The following is a 19961-nucleotide window of genomic DNA, read 5'->3' as shown; positions in this document are numbered from 1 at the left end:
CAGAAAGCTCTAAAGGAATCATTATGGCTCCTGCACGTATCAAACACCAAACCCCCAGCCAAAGTCCGCCACGTGATTTGTTTGCTTAATATCTAGATGTTAAGCATGGGAAGCTTCCATCTCTAATCTTAGTGATGAAATATTTAAGAATATTACAATTAGAACAGGGTGGGAAAGAAAGCTCCGAATTCCTATTCCTGATTGCAGTCTAGGTGAATGTCAGGTAAAGACATAATTGGCATCGTCTAGAATGATTCCTCACCGTTCCCCAGCTCTCACCCAGATGTAATGGGCACTGAGAGGAGACTTAAACTTGTAATTATGGAACAATGTATAAATGAGGAGTGAATATCTTCAGGAGAATTGGGAAGCGTATTGTTAAAAAAAAGGGATTGAAAGATGACTATGACACTGAAATATTTATTTTCCAAATACCTACCTTTTTCATTATTTGTGTGTTAGTCTTAGCCAAGACCATCTCAATAGAGTCTAGCGGGCTTGTGAACTGGAAGGCCTCTGGATGCTGGCGGTACTTCTTCTCACTTGCAATCTCTGTTGCTTTCTTAGCCTTCTCAACGTCTAATGACCCAATTGGACTCCAACCAATCCCCCTCAGCCATTGAAGGTCGGCTTTATAATTGTTCTAGCAATTCAGAGACAGCAACACTTCAATTGTTATAAATTCTACACTGGTTCCATAAAATTAAGACAAAACAATGTTATATAAAGTATCAAGTTTAACCTGAACATATATTGTATATTAATTACAATACAGAGATGTAGATGGATTTCTCATGTGCGACGATAAAAGTTGATCCTACAATACTGTAGAGTTCATTCCATTTTTGAAATATAGCCTAATTTTGTTTAGCGTCTAATATAACCTTTATTACCATGCACTATAATATAACCTTAATTTATAACACGTTTACTATTTCTTACTATTATACTTTTAAAATAGTGTACAATTTATTCTGATGAAGAGCAATGCAGATATATTCATTCTATTTAACAGTTTGAGGATATAAAAGCAGAACAATAATGTAGCAACCTATTATAGATTGTTGTGGGTATAAGTGGATTTGACAACAAGCACGTATTATAAGTGGAAAATAAATAACACTGGTCATTAAATGCACTGAAGTTGTATTTTATTTTGCTGAAGTTACAATGAGGATGATGTTAAGAGTCCCACAAAAGACTGGACAGGCTAGGTTTAAAAAATAAGCATCACAGACGTGAATTGTCAGTGAAGATATTAAATTCAGTTCAGAATTGTAAAATAGTGTCGACAAAAAAAAAAGTGAGCTTACATCACTCTGTATGTTCATCATCTTTCTGGAAAGTTCCAAGTTCATGGCATCAGGTAGATATGTGAAATTGCGGAATTCTTGCTTGTAGTTCACATTAGTGGCTACCCCCTGGGACTTCTTAGCAGTCATAAGACTGAGCATATCCAATGGCATGTGGTACTTGGTCTTGGTCTTTTCATAATCCTTCTTATATTCACGTTCAGACTGCAGCTTGGCTACACGCATGGAATGGACCAGCTTAGGGTCATCCTGCAAATTCTGGAAACCAATCTGCCTCCCTCTATCTTTCTCGTAAGCTTGTTTATATTTATACTGTAAGAAAGTGAAGGTCAAAAACAATTACACTTGCAAGTTTTAAAAAAAGCCATCCAAATTATGACAAATCTCATTTTCCCCTGATTGGGCCAAAAAACAGCACTTTGAAACTATTTTCCTCCAGTTTTGAACAGAAAACAAACCTTGAATGTTTCACTCAAAAATAATGTCAGCTCACTATGGCGAAAGTTATGAAGTTGACAAGCTTTGTAAAGCTTGGTTGATTCATATCCAAACTTTGCACACTCAAACAGTCGGTTATATCATAGTGATGTTTGTTAAAGAGATACCTTTAAAATGCTTTAGAAAAATAAGGAACAGTAGAATATGTGGGCCAATTGTCTCTCCTTGCCTGCTTCATCATTTAAGATGATCATGGATCAACCTCTGCCTCAACTATATCTTCCCACATTATCACCATGTCCCTTTGCATCCAAAATCTGGTGATGCCTGTCTTGATTTTACTCAATTGGTGACCATCTACAGCTCTCTGAACTGGAGAATTTTAAACTTAGGAGGTGCTTTCAAGAATAGCAACATAATATATTGTTTATTGCACTGGTGGCCAGGTTCTTAACCTGTTACCCTATCCATACCTACATTATAAAATTGAAACAGAACAATTCCCTCAATTTAAACTGGTTCAAACAGAACAAAATTCAGGCAAAATCTTTAATCACTGTTGATTTTGCTCTTAACCAGTGTAATGGTTACTGTTTGGCCTGGGACCGTTGGTTTCAGGGTGGGAAAGATGACCACACCTTTTGTAATTTGAAGCAATTGAATAATAAAGTCCATATGATTAATTCACTTGCACATTACGCTAACTAGCAAAGTGCAACTGTATGTAAAATGTTAAGGGGGCAGAAGAAAGAATTCTCAACATCATGCAGGTAGTCACTTGCACAAGACCATTTTTATAGAGGAGGAGCTGGTACAAAATAAGACAAAGGGAGGTCATGGATTTCATGACCACTGCAAAACACTTACATCACTAGCAATAATAGTTGAGGCTTTGGCAGCTTTGATCGGAATGGCATCAGCACGGAGATCATGTCCCTTCTTCTTATCTTCTTCCATGCTCTGCCTGTACATTTTCTATAAAAGGAGGACAATATAAACTAAAATTATTGGATTTTTCTAGACAAAATAAACTAAATCAAGCAAGTCAAGGAAGTGTACAAAAAGGTGAGACAAAGCATCTTTACTAAATAGAACTAAACATACTGCACTGTCATTCATTATTGTGTCAGTTTTTAAGTGAAATTTTCAGAAAATCATACATATCTGCAGCACCAAAACAAGGCCATTTGACCCATTGTATTAGTGCTAACTTTTTTGAACATTTGCTCTCATGTTTCGTCCATAACCCGGTTAGTTCTTCATCTTCAAATACCTGTCTAAATCACCTCTAAATTAAATTCAGGACTCAGTTTCCACCTTTTCAGAAAGAGCCCAACAAATTTAAGTGAAGAAAATTTCTCTTCTCTTATAGATGTTTTGCCAAGAATTGTATTATTGGTTCACTGGTCCGAGGTAACAGGTTTTCTCCAACCCTTCTATTAAAATCGCTCACTATCTCTTTGGTTATGTCAGAATCTCCAATGTTCGTAGGATGGGTGTCCTAACATTTTGAAAATCTTAACAACTGAGGCCCTCCTCCATTTTAACAACATGATAAACATCATCCTCTGATCTGCTGATTCACAATGTTCCAGCTGAGAACCAGTTTGCAACTCAAAGTATTAGCATAACCTCTTTGTTTTTAGATTCTATGTCTCTACTACATACTCAGGTTTTAGTCATTTTATCAAGTTGTCCTACCATCTTTAAGGATTTGTGTATATGCACACCAAGATATTTTCACTTTATTTTTAGAAGAATGGCATACAATTTAAATCCAGACAGTGACTGAACAGTTCATCAGACAGGGCAAAAATGTCTGACAGGTACAGTACAACAACGTAATTTCAGGCCCTTTACATGTCACTATTTTTTCATTTTGTTTCAAACTCAAATATTGTTGTTTCAGGTTCTCCAGAGGATAGGGGCAGTGACTCTTTCTACTTTTTCTTTATTTGCTGGAATCTGAAAGAGAATAATTAAATTGTTGCTTCATCCTCTGTAGCTGGTCCAATTTTGGCTTTTCAGTGACACTCAGTACAAATTGTCTTCTATTGATATTTGATTTCACAGTGGATCTTTGAATCAGAAAGTTAATGACTCTTGTGTCTACTCAGGTATATTATTTCTGAGTATTCAAGGGGACTATTAATGTGAAGTACTTTTATTGGCTACCATCTTACAGACAAATACTCCTGGATCTATTTTAAAGTACACACTTGCTTGACTTTCCCTGTAATAACTTAAATTGGAGTAACTTACATTGCTAAATCAGACTTTCAATCCACTTGTATGTAGCCAATATATAAGACAATAGGGAGGAATTCAGGTTAATGCACTCTGCTTACCTCACTGATGTTGTACTGGTTTACTTTAGCTAGAGCAATTTCTGGTGTGTCTGGCATCACATGGACTTGTGTCTTGTCTTTTTCCCAGGCTTCCTTGTACAAATGCTGCAGGATAATAATTGTTGATAAGTAATGAGTGCTCTCAATGATAATGAAGTGCCCTCCACAATCAATGTTTTTTAAGAAAAGATCTTCTTACCCTATTCATGATTTTGGCATTGACCTTTGCCAACTCCATAGGCATGGATTCCATGTCAATGGTGTATTTTAAAGTCTCTGGGTGTTGACGATATCTTTTCTCACACAGGATATTTGAAGCTCGCTTGTTCTTTTCATCCTCCAGTGAGCCAATGGACATCCAGCCCATACCTCTCAAAAAGCCAGTGTACTCTGACTTATAGAGAAGCTGAAATAACAGACAGAAAAGGTTACAAGAATGCCACAAGGCCAAAAATATGTAAATGAATCATCTTGTGTAAAAGTATTACTCATTACTATAAAGAGTAAGAAGGTCAGACAGAAGAGTTGAGACACCAAAGCAAATGCAAGGATGAAAGTTGACATAAGAGAGGCTGGCACGATGTCGACAATTATAAATATGCCGCAAACTCTGTATTATTGACAAGTTTGTTGGGTAACTGAGGTCTTCTTCTTAATCTTTGCTTCCTTGACTGTCATTTTTCATCACAGCACCTTGGAAAATATCTGGCCCTATTCCACCATGACTCAGAATGAAACAGAAGTTTTCTGAAATCATAGATGCTGCCCGTCATTGGGTTAAGGGAGGACCACTTCACTTCTCAATTTTAGTCATTAAAGGTACACGCACTGTGTGAATAAAATTCCCACTTTGTTATTACTGTGTCCTGTAGTGCATTACAGCAAAGATTGTTGTGCCAATGTAGTGACACCACATAAATGCTAGATTCATGTTTTCTACTATGATTAGCTGCAATTAAACCATCCTGTCCAGGTCTATATCTTAAGCAAATCTAATAGCCACGATTTACATCTGTAGAATTTTTAAAGCCAACAGGACAGGTAGATAAACAGGTTAAGATGACATGTAGGATGCTTATCTTTATTAGGAGGAGAAAGTGAGGACTGCAGATGCTGCTTATCTTTATTAATCAAGAATTGAATACAAGAGTAGAGAGATTATATTAGGGCTATAGAGAATGTTGGTGAGGCCACAGCTGGAATACTGTGTGTTCTGATAGCCACACCATAGGAAGGATGTGATTGCACTAGAGAGGTTGCAAAAAAGATTCACCAAGATGTTGCTTGGGCGGAGTGATTCAGCTATGAAAAGAGACTAGACAGGCTGGGGTTATTTTTCTTAGAGCAGAGAAGGCTGGAAGGGGTGTACAAAGTTCTGAGGGAAGATTAAGACGACAGGAAGAAAGCTTTCCTTTTAGTAAAGGGATCATTAACTAGAGGCACAGTTTTAAGGTAAGGAGCAGGAGGTTTAGAAGGAATCTAAAGAAAAACCTTTTACCCAGAAAGTGTAGGTATCTGAAATTCAAAGGCTAAAAGCACAGTAGAAACAGGAACCCTCAAGTTATTTTAAAACTATTTAGGTGAGCACTTGAAATCCATAACATTCAAGGTTACAGGTCATGTGCTGGAAAACGGGATTAGAATGGATAGATGTTTGATTGCCAGTACGGACACAATGGGCCAAAGGACCTTTTTTTCCATGCTGTAAAAACTCTGACTCTCTATGACTCTAAAAAACAGATACGATTACATCAGGCAGTTGGGGTTATCATATGGAAATCATTAGTCCAAACTCAGCAAGAAGGACAAAACCCTTCATCTAAAACTAAAGTTATAATTTAATGATTGCAAAAAAATTGCTTATTTGTTCAGTTATTTTCTAGTATTAGTAGTCACAATGGCATGGGAATCCTAGGGATGTGTACGTTTAGAACAATAGAACAATACAGCGCAGAACAGATCCTTTGGCCCCAACATATCGTTTGAGTACTATATGCAGAGCCTTACCCTTACTAATTTCACACAGTGATATAAGTAGCAACTGTAAATGGAGCTTGCCCTTAGATCCATTTTAACCTTTCCTCATTTTACTTTAACAATTTCATAACAGATATATTTGAAAGATCTACAACAACTCTGCGTAACTCCACAAAGCACTGACAGAATGAAGAAAATAGACATATTTGTTCTATCAGAAAAACAACCAATGTACTTCAAGTTTGTCTAATATAGAAACTATTCTTTAACCATTTCTACATTTAGTTAAATCTTTGACATCTATTCGAGCAAGCAGACAGGATGTCCATTTATTATCTCTATAGTAATTTTTAGTCATAGTGCTTGAGGGATAAATGTCACTTAGGAACTTGGGGAAACTTCTTACTTTTCTTCAAATAATTAGTGGGATCCTGCATAGACTTTGAAAGACACAGACTTCATCAAGTAACATAAAAATGACCACACTACTACTTCTTGCACGTCAGCAGTGACTTTACATCAAATAAAAGCATATGGTTTTTATTTTGCAAAGTGCTTCAGAACATCCTGAGCAGATGAAAGGCACAGTATGAATGCAAGTCCTTTCTCTGCTGATTACTGCACTGAAATGTTTAGAGTCATAGTGATGTACAGCATGGAAACAGACCCTTCGGTCCAACGCGCCCATGCCGACCAGATATCCCAACCCAATCTAGTCCCACCTGCCAAGACCCAGCCCATACTCTTTACATTATGTGCACAGGCAAGAAAAGAATTTGAACCCACAATTACTTGACTCCGAAGAAAGAAGACAATCACTCAGTGGAATTCCCTAAACCAGTTGTTGAGTCCAAATATCCTCTCTGTTGCTCAGCAACTCACTATCTTAACTAACTGATCTAATGGGAAAGAGGGAACCGAGCTGATAGTGCATATTAAGCATTCATTGCCTTGCTAACAGAGTCATTCCCTCTTCTGCACATGAAACATTGATATAAAATGTACAACACGAATTGATAAATGTCTAATAATTTCACTTTAATCACTTACATCACTCTGTATGTTCATCATGTTCCTGGCCAGTTCCATGTTCATTGCATCAGGAGGAATTACATAGTGATGGATGAGACGCTTGTAGTTGATGTTGCTGGCTACGTCCTGAGACTGTTTAGCAGCTGTAATACTGACCATGTCCATCGGTGTATTGTACTTTGTCTTAGACTTCTGATAATCTTTTTTGTACTCACGATCCGATTGAAGTTTGGCAACATTCATGAAGTGGACGAGCTTGGGGTCATCCTGCAGGCTACGGAAACCAATATGTTTTCCCTTTGCCTTTTCGTAGGCAAGCTTGTATTTATACTAACAAAAAACACAGCACAAGTATTACTTGAGACAGCTCTTATTGTGCACAATAGGTTTGTTACATTTAACTTGTGTCTGCATAATTGTTTCCTCATATTGTTCTCAGCTAACCATAATGCTGTTTTCTGATGTGAAATTTGCTATACGTGATGTAATGGCCACGTTCATTTCAAAGGCTTTTGGATCTTTAGGGATTACTACCTCAGTATCTGGGATTATGTTGAGTTCAAGAGAGAAAAAAAAACATTATTTATGATGTTAAAAATCACACAACACCAGGTTATAGTCCAACAGATTTAATTGGAAGCACACTAGCTTTCAGAGTGACACTCCTTCATCAGCTGATTGTCATCAGGAGCGTCGCTCCAAAAGCTAGTGTGCTTCCAATTAAACCTGTTGGACTATAACCTGGTGTTGTGTGATTTTTAACTTTGTACACCCCAGTCCAATACCAGCATCTCTAAATCATTATTTATGAGGTATGCATTGGGAAAGGGTACTATGATACCATAGAATTCTAATCCATTAATATTTAAAACTAAAAGATCCCAGGCAGTATACTGATTTCCAATACTGGCTTCCAGATCTGCAGAGCAGATGTAGGGTGAGGTTCATCAGCAGTAATGGAAAGTAGGGAAATCTCTTATCTATTTAAGCTTTTTTTTGTTGTTGACTTATTAAGCAAGCATACATTTCTGTTCACAAACTTTAATTCTGCCATTTCAATTGGTAACACCAATAAAAATCAAGAACTTCTGTGCAAAGCAAATAAGAAATAAGAATGCTGGGATTAAGTTTATATGCTATAATTCAATCAAATGCAAAGAATATACGTATTGCAATTTCTACCATATGTACTTGTGTAAAAGCCCAATTTACTTGAGACCAATGGATTAGCCTAAATGTCATGGGGTGAAAATGAACATGGGTAAACTGCAATGGAATAAACTAAAATCTAATAAAATTCTAATTATGATTCAAAACCTGATTAATTTAATAATCCGATAGGTAAAAACCAAAGGTAAACACTGAAATGCTCGGATTTTAGCACTCACTTTCATAAATATCACTTTCATAATCAAAAGATTACAATCGTCAAGAATATACCTTGGTTCTGAAATTCTGGGGCTTCTGAACCCCAAAGAATTGAAACTGAAAAATTAATTATAATAAAACTAAGGAAAAATATTTTTCAGTTTTTGCAAGCAGTCATCATTCAACTTCAAACGAAGGTCAATTTAAAACAAATAAGATACAGTCGGTTTTGCAATAACGTGGTAGTTCCGTTCTTGTGCAACCATGTGTTATAAAAAAATCTTGTAACAGTAGCACCATTTAAAATAATGGAACTGGAATCGCATATAAGAAGTATACACTTAAAAGTTTAAACTTTAGAAATAGAGTTCCCAATTTGTCAATCATTATAGTGAACACACATTAATGAAATGTGTGTTATAGCAGAGCGACCTGTAATCCAAACGATCTATTATCCTCTGTACAATGACTGTAATTGTATCTGCTGCATGGGAACATGTCATATAAACCATATACAACACTGAAACTTAGCTGTCCTAGGGCGTAATTGTATATCAGATGATATCTGGTAACAATATCAGAGAAAATAAACTTACATCACTGGCTATATCCCTATTGGCCTTTGCTGCTTTTATTGAAATGGCATCAGGCATCAGGTTATAGCCTTTCTTCTTTGCATTTTCCCAGCCAGATCTGTATAATTTCTGAAAAAAAGGAGCAGGAATATAGGAAATCAATATTAACGTTCGTTATTTGATGGACTGGATCCCGTAATCTGCTTTATCCTAAAATACTTGTGAATCCTTCAAGAATTACGTTCGCTTTCCAATTTCACATCTAACTGGCTTAGAGTTAATTTTTAACATTATATTCTTTCATAGAACATAGAACATAGAGAAGAACAGCACAGAACAGGCCCTTTGGCCCATGATGTTGTGCCGAGACTTAATCCTAATGTAAAATATAGTAACAACCTACGCACCCCTCAACTCACTGCTATCCATGTGCATGTCCAGCAGTCGCTTAAATGTCCCCAATTTCTCTGCTTCCATCACCACCACTGGCAATGCATTCCATGTATTCACAACTCTGTGCATAAAACCTACCTCTGATATCTCCTTTATACCTTCCTCCTAATATCTTCAAACTATGACTTCTCGTACCTGTCAATCCTGCCCTGGGGTAATGTCTCTGGCTATTGACTCTATCTATCCTCTCATTATTTTGTACACCTCTATCAGGTCTCCTCTCTTCCTCCTTCTCTCCAGAGAGAAAAGTCCAAGCTTATTCAACCTTTCTTCATAAGGCAAGCACTCCAGTCCAGGCAGCATCCTAGTAAATCTTCTTTGCACCCTCTCCAAAGCCTCTGCACCTTTCCTATAGTAGGGTGACCAGGATTGGATACAATATTCCAAATGTGGTCTAACCAGGGACTTGTAGAGCTGCAGCAAAATCTCATGGCTCTTAAACTCTATCCCCCTGTTGATGAAAGCCCAAACACCATATACTTTCTTAACAACCCTTTCCACTTGAGTGGCAACTTTGAGGGATCTATGTACTTGCACGCTCAGATCCCTATGTTCCTCCATACTGCCAAGAATCCTGCCTTTAAATCAGATTTTCAGCATTCAAGTTTGACCTTCCAAATTGCATCACTTCACATTTATCCAGGTTGAACTCCATCTGCCATTTCTCAGCCCAGCTCTGCATCCTGTCTATGTCGCACTGCAGCCTGCAGTAGCCCTCCATACTATCGACAATACCTCCAACCTTTGTGTCATCTGCAAAATTACTAACCTACCCCTCAACCTCCTCATCCAAGTCATTTATAAAAACTACAAAGAGCAGAGGCCCAAGTACAGAGTCCCACTCAACACTGTAGAATACTTTCCATCTACAATCACTCTCTGCCTTCTGTCAGCCAGCCAATTCTGAATCCAGATAGCCAAATCTCCCTGTATCCCATACTTCCTGACTTTATGAATGAGCCTACCATGCCTTGCTGAAATCCATATACACCACATCCACTGCTTGACCGTCATCGACCTATCTTGACACCTCCTCAAAGAACTCAATAACATACGTGAGGCATGACCTGCCCCTCACAAAGCCATGCTGACTACCGTTAATCACACTATGCTTTGCCAAATAGTCATAAATCCTATCCCTCAGAATTCTTTCCAAAACTTTGCTGACCACAGACGTAAGACTGACTGATCTGAAATTGCCAGGGATTTCCCTATTACTCTTCTTGAAAAGAGGAACAACATTCGCCTCCTTCCAATCCTCCGGTACGACTCCCATGGAGAGTGAGAAGGCAAATATCCTCGCCAGAGGCTTAGTAACCTCCTTTCTCACTTCCCAGAGCAGCCTTGGATAAATCTGGTCTGGCTCTGGGGACTTATCAATCTTAATGTTTTCCAAAATTTCTAGCATATCAACTTCATCAATCTTGATCTGGTCAAGACTGTATCCCAGCTCCTCCAAGTTTTCATTTATAACAAGTTCCCTTTCCTTGGTGAAAACCTAAGCAAAAAACCCATTTAGGGCTTCCCCTATCTGCTCAGACTCCACGCACAAGTTCCCTCCGCTATCCCTGATCGGCCATTCCTTCGCCTCTTATTCCTCACGTATGCTGGGTATTCCTCCACCAAAGGAAAAATAACTATATCTGTCTTATTAAATCTCTTCATGCTATTAGAGAACTAGAACTGATCGCCCTCTAAACCCAAGGGAATAGAAGGCAATTGATCCTCATTGATCAACCTTGGTGTCATTCCAGTGAATCTGCTGTTCAAGGCAAATAAATATTACCTGCCATTTAATTCTAAAACGTAAAAGCACTCCCTCATTTTTAGATTTCATCTCTCCTGGTAAAGGTCTCATTCTTGTGACCCACTTTATCACCTTTTGGTTTCGTAATGAGTCATGCATCTCTTTGCTCCTCTACAGATTCCCAGCATCTCACTACTAAGACTATTTTCCAATTTATCTTTTCCAAATGGATGACTTCAAACCTCGCGACATGCAACTTTACCTGGTATTGTTTATCCCATTCATGCTAAGCTATGAATTTTACAATTTCAACACCAGTGTTCGCTAAGTTAGCTTTCAAAGTTTGAAAAATAATCCCTCAGCAGCTGGATTCATCAGCAATCACAGTTTGATCACAGACACAGGAGAAGTCATGGATTATTTTCATTTTTTGTCACAATTCAGTGATGACTTACCTCACTCATATTCATTTGATTGACTTTGGATAACACAATTTCTGGTGTATCAGGCATAACATGGACTTTGTTCTTGTCTTCATCCCAAGCTTGAGTGTATAATTTCTGTCAAAAAGTAGAAGAACGGTTCCCATGATATTAAAAGAAAGTTGAATGAATCGGACTCAAGATAGCAGCAATTGTGAATGCTTTACCAAGGAGAACCTTCCAGCTCAGCCTATGGTAGAGCATAATTCCCTGCCACAGTTAGATCTCTAGATAAGTTCTCAGCTCAAACATGTCATTCTGTGGAGTGGTGGGAATTGGAAGGTTGTGTAGGTAGCGCAGGAATCCTTCCAACATCAGGAGAGCACTCATCTTCAGTCAGGCATTTCTTAGTATTTCATGTAACAACAACTGTGTCATTCACCATGGATAATTTGTTGTAATATCAGAAGGAGAAAGTGAGGTCTGCAGATGCTGAAGATCAGAGCTGAAAATGTGTTGCTGGAGAAGTGCAACAGGTCAGGCAGCATCCAAGGAACAGGAAATTCTGTTTCCTGAAGAAGGGCTTATGCCTGAAACGTCGAATTTCCTGTTCCTTGGATGCTGCCTGACCTGCTGCGCTTTTCCAGCAACACATTTTCAGCTGTAATATCAGAAGAACAGACTCAGTCTCTCCCAATTTCACTCCTTCCACCTCTGCCATGAGTGATCCAATTGATAAAGCCAGAAAAGACACCAACCCAAGCGTACCATTAGGCTCCAGAATTGTCTCGGTGTCTGTCTGTGTCAGCTATAAGTCAAAAACTCTCATTTGAGTGTTTGGCTCAAATTCACCTTGAGGACAAAAATCAAGGCTGGAACTTCAGTGCAGTTCTGAAGCTGCACTCTTTAATGTATCATAGAATCCATACAATGTGGAAGCAAGACATTTGGCCTACACTGACCCTCTGAAGAGAGCCCCACCTAGACCTATCCCCTACCCTCTCCCAGTAACCCTACATTTCTCATAGCTCATCCACATAACCTACACATCCCTGGACACTATGGGGCAATTTAGCATGGCCAATCCAATTAGCATGAACATCTTTGGACTGTGAGAGGAAATCGGAGTACTCAGAGGAAACAATGTAAACTCAGGGAGAATGTACAAACTCTACACAGACAGACAGTCAAATCAAACCCAGGTCGAATCAAACCCAGGTCCCTGGAGCTGCGAGGCAACAATGCTAACCACTGAGTCACAGTGCCACCCCAGATGAAATTGATATAAGACTGATATTTTCATCTGTCTGAAGATGGAATTGGAAACTTCTGTGCAGTACTCTGATAGAGCAGGGGTGTTATCCCCGGTGTGTGCCCTGGACAATATATAACTTACGATCAATATTACAAATGAAGCAGATTGTTTGGTCAGTATCAATTGTTGTTTGTGAAGGTTGTTGTGGTGTGCAAATTAAATGCCCTATTTCCTACATTTCAACAAGGACTGGAGCCAGTAGCATAGATGACTAGGATGTGATGCAAAGTAAAGCCAATAATGTGGACTCAATTCTGTAGATTGTTATGGTCTTTCATGAAGATTGCCTACTCACATTTCCCCATGCTTGCGGAATGGTTTCCCTTAGGTAACACATAACTAGATTTAATTGACTATGGCTCCCTACCTTAAAATGGTGACTACATTTCAAAAAGTACTTTGTTGAACATAAAGTGCTTTGGATGTCTGATGATCATGAAGGTGGTGTTATATAAATTCAAGACTTGTTTTTGTACTAGGAAGAGTTACAGTTGCAGCTATACGGTTGGCTTAGCTGCCTAGAGCTAGGAATGAATCACCAGAGTTATTGTATGCTACTCAATATATTCAGAAGATGCAGAAACTGCACGAGAAGAACAAATGACTTAGCTGAGTTGCACCTGAGGACCTATGTCCTTCAGAGGAAAGAGGAAATTCATAATTCAAATCTTTAAAAATTGATGCAGAGGAGGATTATGTCCAGGGTAACCTTTACCTTGTTCATTATCTGTGCATTAGTCTTGGCCAAAACCATTTCAAGAGAATCAGGGATGCTTGTGAATGCAAATTTTTCTGGATGCTGGCGGTATTTCTTCTCACTTGCTATGTCTGTTGCTTTCTTTGCCTTCTCTACATCCAAGGAGCCAATAGGAACCCAGCCAAGACCTTTAAACCAGGTATTATAATCCAATTTGTAATTATTCTGCAAAGAGAAATCAGAACAAAGCACTTTGAGTGAAATAGTACAAACATGCAGATTTAACAGATTCTTTTATTTGTATTTTAAAATCCTCACAGACAAATGCCCAGTATCCAAAACAAAAAGCCATAACAGTTGGCTGCATGATGAAAATTATGCCACATTAAGAATTAATTGGCTTTCAGACCAGAGTCCCATTAGTGTTAGTCCCATTAGAGGATAGTTGATGAAGTATAGAACAAAATACTCATTAACAAAGCAACTTGGAAATGTTGGGCTGAATCTTACATCTTCCATGACAAACTATTGGTTTTATCAGGTCTCAAGGAGAGTATCTCTCCACAGGCCCAGTGAGCTTTCTTATCGTATTTTATAAAACTGACCATATTAACTACCTAACCCATTACTATGGTTCCTCTCCTGCAATTTCTGCCCCATCCTACCACCTTACAAGAGCAACTCACCACTGCCGCAATGGGCTGGCTCTATTGTGAAAAGGTGTTGCACCTATGGCCAAACCATTATTAGTCCAGAGCTGTCCTTCATTGTTCCTGATATTTGGCCCAATCTTGACAAAGAGGGAAAGTTGATGCCTCATTTAATGGACAGGGACCGCATGGTCCTGGTGAATGGGGTGATACAGATAAAGAATGTTCCTTTCTACCAGGACCAGAGGAAACCATGGCACCTGGTCTGAGGTTGCTACCTGGATTAGTGCACACTCAGACATGTAGAGATTGCTCAGCAATGCCCTTCTCCACTCTGCCAGGCTAAGTGTCACCATCTTCCTTCCAATGCTTAATTCTCACTTTATCTCTGCTACTCTATCCATCTCCCACCAAGGCCAATACTCTTATCACTCGTACTGTTGCCTGCAACATCTTCTCTCACTTGCTGTTGTCCATTCCAAACTACCACGTCATTAACTCTGCATTCCCACAGCACTGAGAGAAAGTGAGGACTGCAGATACTGGAGATCAGAGCTTAAAAATTCCTGAAGAAGGGCTTATGCCCAAAACATCGATTCTTCTGCTCCTTTGATGCTGCCTGACCTGCTGCGCTTTTCCAGCAACACATTTTTAAGCTCTGATCTCCAGCATCTGCAGTCCTCACTTTCTCCTAGTTGATTTTAACCTACTGCGAATCCTCTTGCAAGGATGTCTTCGTAGAAGAAGCTTTCCCATTCCCACAGCACTGCCAACTCACTTAATTGAGACCCTCCCCAGTTGCATCAAAAGTTACAAGTGTGTCTTGCATTTTCATCTCCATTAATAGCTGCCTCTTTCTCACTCTAGGAGAATATAGCCCACTACAGGGCTGAAAGACTCAAAACATGCTATTAAATCAACCAGCTTGCTTTAAGCCATTAAATTCCAGAACATAACTTGTCAGGTGAAGACGTTTCTCCTCATCTTCCATCTGGTTCTTTTGTTGATTATCTTAAAACTGTCTCCTCTGGTTATGGTCCTTCTTAATTAACCTGTTAAAACCCTTTAAAATTTTGAACGCCTGTATTAAATCTCTCCATATCACTCTTTGCTTTGAGGATAAAACCATAAGACCATAGGACCATAAGACACAGGAGTGGAAGTAAAGTCATTCGGCCCATCGAGTCTACTCCGCCATTCAATCCTGGCTGATGGGCATTTCAACTCCACTTACCCGCATTCTCCCCGTAGCCCTTAATTCCTCGAGACATCAAGAATCTATTAATCTCTGCCTTGAAGACATTCAGCGTCCCGGCCTCCACTGCACTCTGCGACAATGAATTCCACAGGCCCACCACTCTCTCACTGAAGAAATGTCTCCGCATTTCTGTTCTGAATTGACCCCTCTAGTTCTCAGGCTGTGTCCACGGGTCCTAGTCTCCTCGCCTAACGGAAAAAATTTCCTAGCGTCCACCCTTTCCAAGCCATGTATTATCTTGTAAGCTTCTATTAAGTCTCCCCTTAATCTTCTAAACTCCAATGAATACAATCCTAGGATCCACAGCCGTTCCTCATATGTTAGACCAACCATTCCAGGGATCATCTGTGTGAATCTCCGCTGGACACATTCCAGTGCCAGTATGTCCTTCCTGAGGTGTGGGGACCAAAACTGGACACAGTACTCCAAATGGGGCCTAACCAGAGCTTTATAAAGTCTCAGTAGCACAACGGTGCTTTTATATTCCAACCCTCTTGAGATAAGAGACAACATTGCATTCGCTTTCTTAATCACGGACTCAACTTGCATGTTTACCTTTAGAGAATCCTTGACTAGCACTCCCAGATCCCTTTGTACTTTGGCTTTTTCTCACCGTTTAGAAAGTAGTCTATGCTTTTATTCTTTTTACCAAAGTGCAAGACCTCACATTTGCTCACGTTGAATTCCATCAGCCATTTCCTGGACCACTCTCCCAAAACTGTCTAGATCCTTCAGTAGCGTCCGCACTTCCTCTGTACTACCTGCCTGTCCACCCAACTTCATATCATCTGCAAACTTCGCGAGGATGCCCCCAGTCCCTTCATCCAGATCATTAATATATAATGCGAACAGCTGTGGCCCCAACACTAAACCCTTCGGGACACCGCTTGTCACCGGCTGCCACTCCGAAAAAGAACCTTTTATCCCAACTCTCTGCCTTCTGTCAGACAGCCAAGGATAAGAAACCTGGCCTCCCAAATCTCCACACGGAAATAAAATTCCACATCTTTACTTGAATTCTAAAATCTCCTCTTTTCTGCACATCCTTAATTAAGTACTTAGAGATTAATGAGACAGCATTTCATCCTCAGAGACAGATGATATCCTGGATTTCAATGATATTACAGATTTATTTCATGTGGTAAAGTGGGTTTGCTTACATCACTCTGAATGTCCATCATGTTCCTGGACAGTGCCACACTCATGGCATCTGGCAAATAGGTGTAGTTGTGGATTAAATTCCTGTAGTTGCTGTTACTGGCCACTTCCTGGGACTTCTTGGCAGAGGTAATATTGAGCATATCAGGTGGAGTGTGATACTTGGTTTTGCTCTTCTCGTAGTCTTTCTTGTATTCACGTTCAGACTGAATCTTGGCGACGTGCATGGAATGGACCAGTTTAGGGTCATCTTGGAGGCTGCGGAAACCAACTTGTTTACCTTTTTCCTTCTCGTAGGCTGCTTTGTATCGATACTATAAAGAGAAAGTAGAAAGTTAATATGATCAAGAATAATTGTGCTATACAATTCACAGTTATATCTGTGCTTAAGCGTTATTGTGAATTGTCCTAATGTGTACAAGATGAAAAGTTTCAACAAAATGCATTTTTTGCAATATTACCTCTAATGATAACCTAAATGCATGCTAGTGAGCTCTTATTGTTTAATTTTTTCTTAATTATACATTTTCTACAGTGGAGAGATGTACAATGCATCTTGTTTTCTGCCTATTTAAGTTATGATTCAAACAGGTTTTATGGGCATTTTTTTTGTTTATTCACTCTCAAGACGCACTATATGAATTGCTTCGTGTATCATCTGTGCTATGAAACTAATTTGTGATTAACATTTGCATCAAAACTGAAATTTAAATAATTCACTAGGAATGACATCATGAGTATAGAGCTATTAAAATGAAACAGGAAGCCATTCCACATTGCAGCTTGGAAACATTTCATTCAATTGCTTTTTTCCCTAAATAAGCCCTTCTCTAAATCACAAGATCTTAGTTGTTCCCCATTTTATTTAATATCTTTATATTATTTGAAGCAGCTATTTGAATTGAATGGAAAAAAAAATCATCAACTTTTCTTTAGCAATATTTCATTGCAAAGAAGTAGAAATGACAACTGCCTTCCATGCAAACTAATCTTTCTAATCTCCCTTTTCATTGCTTTTATTTTGATTTCAAATGTTTTCCTCTCATTACCACCTTGTTAAATGCTGTCTGGATCTCCTGATGGCAATAACGGTGGAAGTGTTACCCTACATTGTCATTACTCCACTGAACATGACAATGGCTTCAGGATTCCAGACGTGAAGCAATACAGAAGTGCAGACATTGCTGTTGGTGATTCAGCTCTCCACCACAGATTGTGCTTTTGGGACCCCACCCAAATTGCTTGGCTTAGGCTCATAGTTAAATGGGCATCAGAGAAAAGTAAGATCCATGCCACAGATACTGTTGGATCTTTGTAGGCTTTTATCAATGTCAATAGTAAGTATTATTATTCCACTGTTTAATATAACATCTGGCCTAGCTTTTATCTGCTTTGCCTCATGTGAGAAAAGAACATCATCCAATTAAACATTTTGGCAGCTTCTTTGGACCTTAAGCTAACTTCTATTCAGTGTAGGTTTTATATATATATTCTACACTATATTTGTATGCCCACCTCCCATTCCTATGTTTAAAACTGTAGGACCAAATTATATAAACTGGATTTGCTGTCAATAGTCCCACCTGTTAACTATGTCTTTATAATTTTTCTTCTTTGCTTCACAATTCATTACAGCAAAAACTGCAAATTCGCTATCATTTTGACTATACCCAATTCCAGATCACCTCGCCAGCACCAATCAATGCCAAATATCACTTGTTGATATCTGATAAATGAAATATTCTTTTTAACTGATGTTTGCTTCCTATTACCTTTTTTTAATCAATGTCATTGCATGGTCTTAAATTCCATGTGTCAAAATTCTAGCTGCCTTTTGAAAATCTATTTCACAGACTATGATAAGGCAGAGAAGAAGGCCATTCAGTCTATCGCATCTATGCTAGCAGTTCAAATTGCAATCCATTTAGTCCCATTCTTCTTCACTATCCCAAATTCATCTCCTTGACATTACCACACAATTTTGTTTTGAAATCATTGACCATTTCTCATTAGCAGTAAGTTCCAGATGATGACTGTTGGCTACATAAAAAAGTATTTCTTTATATCAGCCCTGCATCTGTTACTCAAAACCTTAAATCTGAGACCCATGTTCCTTATTTCAGAAGCCAATGGGAACAGTCTTATTTTGTATAGGACACTAATAGATTCTCTTACCCATGTCATTGAGTTGAGGAAAGGACTGTCCTAAGTGAATTAGATGGTCTAAATTATACTAAACAATGAATTTACTCACATCACTTGCAATGTTTCTTGAAGCTTTGGCTGCAACAATTGGAATGGCATCTTCCCGGATATCATGGCCTTGAGCTATTGTCTTCAGCCAGGCTTGCTTATAGCGTTGCTTGAAAAGACAACAAGAAGAATAATTTTAGGCTAGCTTGGTTAAATAATTATGGAACATAATGAATTATAAGCTCATTTATGTGACATTCTTATCAAGTCATACACAAAATGGTCACACACCATGGAGTTTGAAGAGCTTGAGAATTAGTTACCATTGTATTTCATGCTGAATTGTAAATTGTACTAAATAGTTGTCAGATGGTTTATGCTGAAGTCTCTGTGCCACATCTAGCTGTGTTTGATTAGATTACCTACAGTGTGGAACAGGCCATTTGGCTCAACAGGTCCACACTGACCCTCCGAAGAGTAACCCACGCAGACCCATTCCTATATCCTATATTTTTCCCTGACTAGGACGGCATGGTGGCTCAGTGGTTAGCACTGCTGCCTCACAGCATCAGGTTCCCAAGTTTGATTCCAGCCTTGGGCGACTGTCTGTGTGGAGTTTGCACATTCTCCCACTGTCTGCGTGGGTTTCCTCTGGGTGCTCCAGTTTTCTCCCATAGTCCAAAGATGTGCAGGTCAGGTGAATTGGCCAAGCTAAATTACCCATAGCTTTCCATAGGCTGCAACCAAACCTGGTCCCTGGCGTTGTGAGGCCGGGTTGCTAACCACTGAGCCACCATGCCGCCCATTGTCTTGTTATCATGGGTAGAGAACAGTACGGTGATGTAAAGCAGCCAGAAAAACTCTAGTTATTGCAGAGGGAAAAATGTAATTTGATAAAACAAGTCTTTCTCTCCAACAGCACAGGACTAAGGGTCATAATATTCCCTGATATGACGGAAATATATGAGCGTTACTCATCTATTACAAATATAGGTGCAATTATCGCAAGCTGGAAAA

At 38.9% G+C, this 19961-nt stretch overlaps 1 protein-coding gene across 19 annotated transcripts in view; it reads right to left on the bottom strand.

Moving 5' to 3' along the window:
* neb (nebulin) overlaps positions 1-19961 on the bottom strand; it is a 299811-nt gene that overhangs the window by 196976 nt on the left and 82874 nt on the right. For all 19 annotated transcript variants that reach the window (XM_060827055.1, XM_060827069.1, XM_060827066.1 and 16 more), the window contains 11 exons: positions 19006-19113; positions 16754-17065; positions 13704-13910; positions 11707-11811; positions 9073-9180; positions 7127-7438; positions 4299-4505; positions 4100-4204; positions 2619-2726; positions 1314-1625; positions 440-643 (listed from right to left, as the gene is read on the bottom strand). In XM_060827055.1, coding sequence (XP_060683038.1) covers positions 440-643; positions 1314-1625; positions 2619-2726; positions 4100-4204; positions 4299-4505; positions 7127-7438; positions 9073-9180; positions 11707-11811; positions 13704-13910; positions 16754-17065; positions 19006-19113 — 2088 coding nt within the window. The remainder of the gene's footprint in view (positions 1-439; positions 644-1313; positions 1626-2618; positions 2727-4099; positions 4205-4298; positions 4506-7126; positions 7439-9072; positions 9181-11706; positions 11812-13703; positions 13911-16753; positions 17066-19005; positions 19114-19961) is intronic.

Source organism: Hemiscyllium ocellatum, chromosome 7 (genome assembly GCF_020745735.1).
Source record: "Hemiscyllium ocellatum isolate sHemOce1 chromosome 7, sHemOce1.pat.X.cur, whole genome shotgun sequence".
Classification (NCBI taxonomy): Eukaryota; Metazoa; Chordata; class Chondrichthyes; order Orectolobiformes; family Hemiscylliidae; genus Hemiscyllium; species Hemiscyllium ocellatum.
This window is presented reverse-complemented; position numbering and strand designations above follow the sequence as displayed.